At 39.1% G+C, this 6,397-nt stretch overlaps 1 protein-coding gene across 1 annotated transcript in view; it reads left to right on the forward strand.

Moving 5' to 3' along the window:
* LOC106514288 (collagen alpha-1(XXI) chain) overlaps positions 1-6,397 on the forward strand; it is a gene marked incomplete at its 3' end in the record, with an annotated part of 34,880 nt that overhangs the window by 16,725 nt on the left and 11,758 nt on the right. Inside the window, 1 exon segment of the mRNA XM_014003867.1 lies at positions 3,569-3,799. Coding sequence (XP_013859321.1) covers positions 3,569-3,799 — 231 coding nt within the window.

The following is a 6,397-nucleotide window of genomic DNA, read 5'->3' on the forward strand; positions in this document are numbered from 1 at the left end:
ATGTATTTTCAGATGCCAAGTAAACTGCATCATAGCGCACGTGCAGACCTGCCCTGCACCGAAATGGGTGGGACAGAAGCGGAAGGTGGTTCTTAAAGAGACAGAGGCCAATTTCAAGGTGTTTAGAAGAGGAAGTGATGAGAAGATAAGTTTATTTTGTATTTAAACATAAAAACAGCATTTTAATAACAACTAAAGGTGACATAGATACTTTATTATGGTATAGTATTAAATATATGCCTGAGAAACACATAATACTGCCCCTTTAAAAAAATTTAGCAGTATGCCCAACTTGTGATCTTAAAATAGGTTTCCTGGTGCAGAAACTTGAAATAAATATGTTCCATGATCATAATTTTATTGAGGTTCTGATTAGTGTGATATAATAGACTCGAGTGTAATTAGACAAATACAGTAAGTGCTTTTCTTTTCAAATTGCTTCAGAATCAAAGTTATTATCATGCTATTTTAAATTTAGATGAGCTGGAAACAGTTAAAAAGAAAAAATAATAATACCAGCAGGATTCCCCACATGGTGTGCTGTTATTGGAGGGGTGTAGCTTCAGAACTGGTTCTGTGACTCTTCACATAAAAAATCCTGCTGATTGGAACATTTCCCTGCTTTGTGATTTTTTCTTCATTACAGCGGTAGACTTCAGCAACCCTGCAAGTCAAACAAGATGCACATGTCTTGTGAAAAATAATGATTTATCCTTTATAACACTGTGACAAAGAAACACCCTTTCAATAGGAAACACATGAATCTCCCGCTTCAAATGTATTTCCTCAGAAGTCTTTGGCGTGGATCATCATCCTCGACTCCTTTTTTGTGACTGCTGCATCATACGTGCCATGCCGCTCTGTTTCGTTCCTTCAAAGTGGTCGTTTCTATCATGGAAACTATTAGTAATCCACGATTATGCTGATTTGGTTCTCTGAGCTCAATGACTCGCTTGAGGCGTGCTCATTATTTATCTTTGTGGCAAACCAGAGAAGTGATCATGATAAACACGACCTAATGCCTGTGAGCTGATTAAAATGTCCCAGTACAGTTGAGCCTCAAAGTGATGGCACTAAATCAGAAGTTTTTTGAGGTTTTCTGCTGTCTTCTATCCAGTCATTTCCACTTATTTCAAAGTTTCAGAGCTTATTTCAAACACTGTAAATGTTAGCTGCAGTGTTGTTGTATTTTGTCAAAGTGAAACAGAAAAGTTTTGGGGCTGTCACTATGACTACTACTCTAGACTTTATTATTCCCATGAAGGCTGCATGGTAAATAGAGTTCTTCGGCAGCATGTGGGACTATAAATTAAATTTTCGGAGGCTTTATTTTAGGTTAAGGAGGCTGTTTTTAAAATAAATGTTTGCCTGAATGCAAACTTGGTGTCAAAACGAAGTCGCAAAGTTAAAGTTGCTCAACAAAATTTCTTGTTGCAGTCCAAGGTTTGCTGAAATGTCTTTGCAATCACGTGCACACGTATTATCCAAACTCACCCCTTTATGGTTACAATTTTCTGACACAAAATGCCTCTTTTAAAAGATAAAGCACCACGTAAAAAACCACAAAAACTAGAAACAAATATCTGACGGAGGATTTGCAGAAAACACCACATCATGCATGATTCAAGTCTGCGATAATTAATCTACCAGAACATTCTGACGGTCCAGAGCTGTCCAAAAAGGAGAAGGGGATCATACATTACAGTACTGAAGTGGATTAAAGGTTATGGCTTTTTAATGTGAAGCTGTTGCTTTTGTGCATGAATGGAGTGTGCTTTTTTAAAAGGAATGCAAAATATGGTTCCCGACCTGAATAGTTAATTAGAGAATTGGAGTTCTGTTTTAGGAGTTTGGGAAGAAACTGGGAAGGAGAGCATATTTTAAAGCTCCGTTTATTTCTTCATAAAAGCAGAATTTATGTAAGCTCCCACAGATTATTGCAATGAATCTTTTTTTGTTTGTTTGTTTTGTTTGATGAAACCCAAACCACCCAAAACAACACTTTAACATAAATATAATTGTGGCAACTGATTTTAATGGCACCACATCTGTTCCATTTCCAGATGTTACCACATAATAAGACGGAGACCATCTAAGGCAGAGGCAAACATACAGATCATTTCGTCCTGCTCTTCCATCACGGGCACCTCTGTCTGAAGAGACAGAAAATGACTCAAAGTTGGAAAGTCTGGTCTCTTCGACAGGGCCGGCCACGCCCCGGATGAGAAAACTAAACGGGCCTTTTCCTGTGTGATCTGCCAGAGTGTGCTGAGCCTCAAGGTCAATGAGGTCGTCATCAAGAAATCACTATTCAGATAAATATAAAGTAAATTCTACCAGAGGATAATTAATGGTGATTTTTAACGATCCATCTGGTCAGTGTATTACATTGTATAAACTTTAACAACGTAAGTCTGAAAAAAAAGATAATATATTTCTCAAAAATGTAGTTAACAGTTCATTATAGAGCGAAAACTATTTAAATGAAATAAGAATTACATATTTGCACTATAAAATCTGTTGAGAACTGATCTAATGCACTTAAACCTTTAGTCATCTAACTCTCCACTTTCATCCTGACACTAAAATGTTAATTTTTCTGAATTTCTACCGTGTTGAGAAGGCAGTCAGGCTTCCTGGAGCCTTTAGAGCACATGTGTCAAACACAAGGCCCGCGGGCCACATGACTCCCYTGTACCCCGCCAGGGGGGRKCCCCCCCCCCCCAAAAAAGAAAGATTTTTTTTTTACTTAGCATGAAATTTGTTTCTTTTATCGATGGTAAATTTTAATTTATAATCAAATGCAGCAAAAATAAATTTAATAAAAATAAGTGAAATAAAAATTAATTTAAATAAATTCCTGTCCATGAGCTGTTGGCTTTAAGTAACTGACCAATTTAGTTGGATAGCACAGAATTAATGTCTGAAAATAAGCTGCTTAAAGTCAGCATCAACCATAAACTAAATAATTTTTCTGTATTTATTTCAGATTTAGTCAGTCATACACTTAGTTCTTATCAGTGTTTAAAAGAGGACGTGTTAAAACACTGTTTAGTCAAAGTTAAACATGAAACGTCAAAGTTTATTACAAGTGGCCCTTCGAGGGCCACCATAACGCTCATGTGGCCCTCGGTGAAAACGAGTTTGACACCCCTGCTTTAGAGTAACCTGCTTGGATTGAGGTTGCTGTGAGATGATGCAGAGAAGACCATCTCTGGCTTCAGACAGGATCAAACTCATGAAGGATTGAAGAGAAATCTGTCCACAGATAACAGCTGCAGCTCTGCCTTTCAAGGGATTTTCAGCTGTCCACACAGAAATAGAAATGAAGTAACTCTTCACACCTTATCACTGCTGACTTGGAGAACATAATCTGGACTGCTGTCTTGCTGAGCACATCAAACCCTGCTGCTCCCCTTGTTTGTCCTGCATCTAAAAAGTTTAAAAACCTTCAACCTTTTGACTGTTTGTTACTTTTATTTTTTCCTTTTGGACAGAAATGGACGTTCTGCTGCCTCGTTTTTCACGCTCTCCTTATCTGATTCTCTTTCCACCCGTGGTAATTGAGAGGGGCTGTGGGCCAGTAAAAGTCCAGTGCGAAGGGAGGTGGGGGTGGTGGGGGGGTGGGTGTGGAGAAGACAGAGAGAGAGTCTAGAAAAGGCAGGCTTTCGTTCAGCTGAGAAACGTGCACTTCTCCCTGAGTCCAGTTCCTGTGAACCCAGCACTGTGAGCTGTATTGATCACTGGCTCCCAATGAGAGGATTATTGGGATATAGCACAAAGGCTTGGACACTTACTGGTAACTTTTGCTCTGTTTTGTATAATTTTATTATATTTCTGGAATTTAGTTAGGCATTGGTTTATACAGAATAATGCAGCTGCTTTTTATTGTGCATTTTCTGTCTTAATGTTGGACAGCAAGCATGAAAATGAGGCATTTTGGGGAGGAAATGAGAACAACTGGTTGAACCCGTTGACTCATTTGTCATATTTTTGTGTGTTCGGCAATATAAAATTGATGCACTGCAAATAATCTTAAATTACGCCTCAAACCCGGTTATATTAAAGACATTAAATTCTTCATATTGTCATCTCAAGACAAAAACGAATCATCCAAAAATGGCGTTTTTTTTTTACTTTTTAAACTGCAAATCCTTCTTTCGTTTTTGTAAAATGACTGCAAACATCTTCAGTGTTGCACAACTCGTGTAAATCAGATGCATGCTTTGCAGGAATTATCACTGCAATTGAAGTTGACGATATTAGACGTTATCTGACAGCGAACATGTTCTCTGAAAAACTGAGACCTCAATGAGCCGATGTCTCACAAGGAACTCTTTAACTGTTTGGATATGTTGAGCAGATTTGGCAGCAATAAATCCCTCTTGGCCTTGGCAACGGCTGCGCATGTTGAACAGCAGTTGTTGTTTCTGGAATGGATTGACTTCCTCTTGCCAATTTAAGGGTAGATATCTACATCTTTAACAGTTCAAGTGGATTCAGAGCCGATAGTTCAATAAATGCAAGCAAAGATAAAATTAGAATTGTGGTCTAATTAAGATTTCTTGAGATGCACACAACCTTTTATTGTCTTCAACTTAATATTCTTGTCCTAATGTAATACTTATTTATATTGTAAATGAAGTTATTTTTTTAATTATATATTTTTTAAAATGCACACCAAGCAAAACTCTGCAGATAAGGGGACAAATAAGCCAGATTTTAAGTGATGCCTAAAAGAAATCTGTGCAGTGACTTGGAAACAGATGAAAAGCTGCTCCATAATGTGAAACCTGTGTCCTAACATGTGCGCACCTGTTGATTCAGGCCCTGAAAGCGCTGCACCTGCAATGTTGCATTTCTATTCCTGAATGAGGGATGATTCCCCTCAAGAGAACGACATGTGTTCAGTCGCCGCACGCAGCCTGAGTTTCGCTGTCTGACGGCATAAATGAATTCCATGTGGCTCGAGCAGAGGTGTAGAAACGCTCCGTTTGGGGGGAAAAGTCAGTCGAGGGGAAAGTCATCCCAGCAGCTYGATGTTGCCAATGAGGGGGTTTTCCAACAACCTCCTCCAGCTCCCTGGTGGAGGAGAAAATTGGGAGAAAAACGACTTACACAACTGCAGCGGCTCAACGCCCCCTCTGACTGTGTTATACTTGCATGCTGAGTTTACATGGTGGAAAAAGGCAGTCATATTGTAGAGGCTGACCCCTGTTTGCCTGTTCTGCAGTAGATTTGAGAGGCCAAATGTCATTCTGACCATTGTTTCGGAGATCTGCAAGCGTCTCCATCAGAATTAACGAAAAGATCTACGGTGACTTCTCCCCCGCCAAGTTCCTTCTAGACGGGCTTTTGTTATTTTTTTTGCAGCAGGTCTGGTGCTCATTTGCAACTGCTTCTTTTCAGGAATGTCAGCAGTTTCAAATAATGGAAACTGTTATTTAAAAAAAATGCAGCCAGCCAAACTCACATGCAATTCTCCACTGCAATACTTCAGTTTATTGATGCTTGTTGGCAGACTTTCTTTTGTTCTTTTTTTTTCATTTGATAAGTGAAAACAATATGAAGAAGAGCATCAAAGGGGCGGAAAATTACAGAAGCAAATGCAAAATAAATAATCCGTCTGGGTGACATCTTCACTTACATTCAGCCATGCCGACATTTTTAAAAACACTTGTGACAGACACGTAATAAATTTCTAACCCAAGAATGGCACACCTGATGATGTAACGCAGACCCTTCAGGAGCYCATGGCAGCCACCGGTTTAAATTACTTCATGTTCTGAGGCTAAGGGAAAGTTATACAATTAGTTTCATCGCAGAGGGAGAAAAAGAGTATGAGTAAAGCATTTCTGGCCAGGGCGTCTTGTATCTGAGCCAAGAGAAGGCAGTGAGTTGAGGAAACAGCTGAAAATCCCTACAGGAAACAGAAAGCCTTATGGTTTGTGGGGATTTGTGATCAGAGATTGAGGGAGGCACTCATTCAAAGCGGCTGACAGTGCCAWGTGAAGATGTGGTAGACGAGGCTTTAGGGGTGCTTAGGCTGTGAAGCGGACTTATGAAGATGGAGTGCAATGCAGCTGGGATGAACGTACAGCATAAGCCCTGTGAGAATATCCACGATGCATGCCAATAAATCTGGGGTGGCTAGTTGCATAGGGTCTGAGAAAGTAGGTAATGAGATTGGCAGTACACTGCAAAAACTGTCCATCTTACCAAGTTTTAAAATCTTATATCCAGCCAAAAAAGTATTTTTGATCTTGTTTTGAGACTGATTTACTAAACAAGAACTGATCGTGTAAGAATAATAATCTTGTTTTCAGAATGTGTAAGATTATTTGTCTTGTTAGTCTAAAAATTTGACTCAAATTAAGTCAAACATTTCTGCCAATGG

The sequence above is a fragment of the Austrofundulus limnaeus genome, unplaced genomic scaffold (genome assembly GCF_001266775.1).
Source record: "Austrofundulus limnaeus strain Quisiro unplaced genomic scaffold, Austrofundulus_limnaeus-1.0 Scaffold0, whole genome shotgun sequence".
Taxonomy (NCBI): domain Eukaryota; kingdom Metazoa; phylum Chordata; class Actinopteri; order Cyprinodontiformes; family Rivulidae; genus Austrofundulus; species Austrofundulus limnaeus.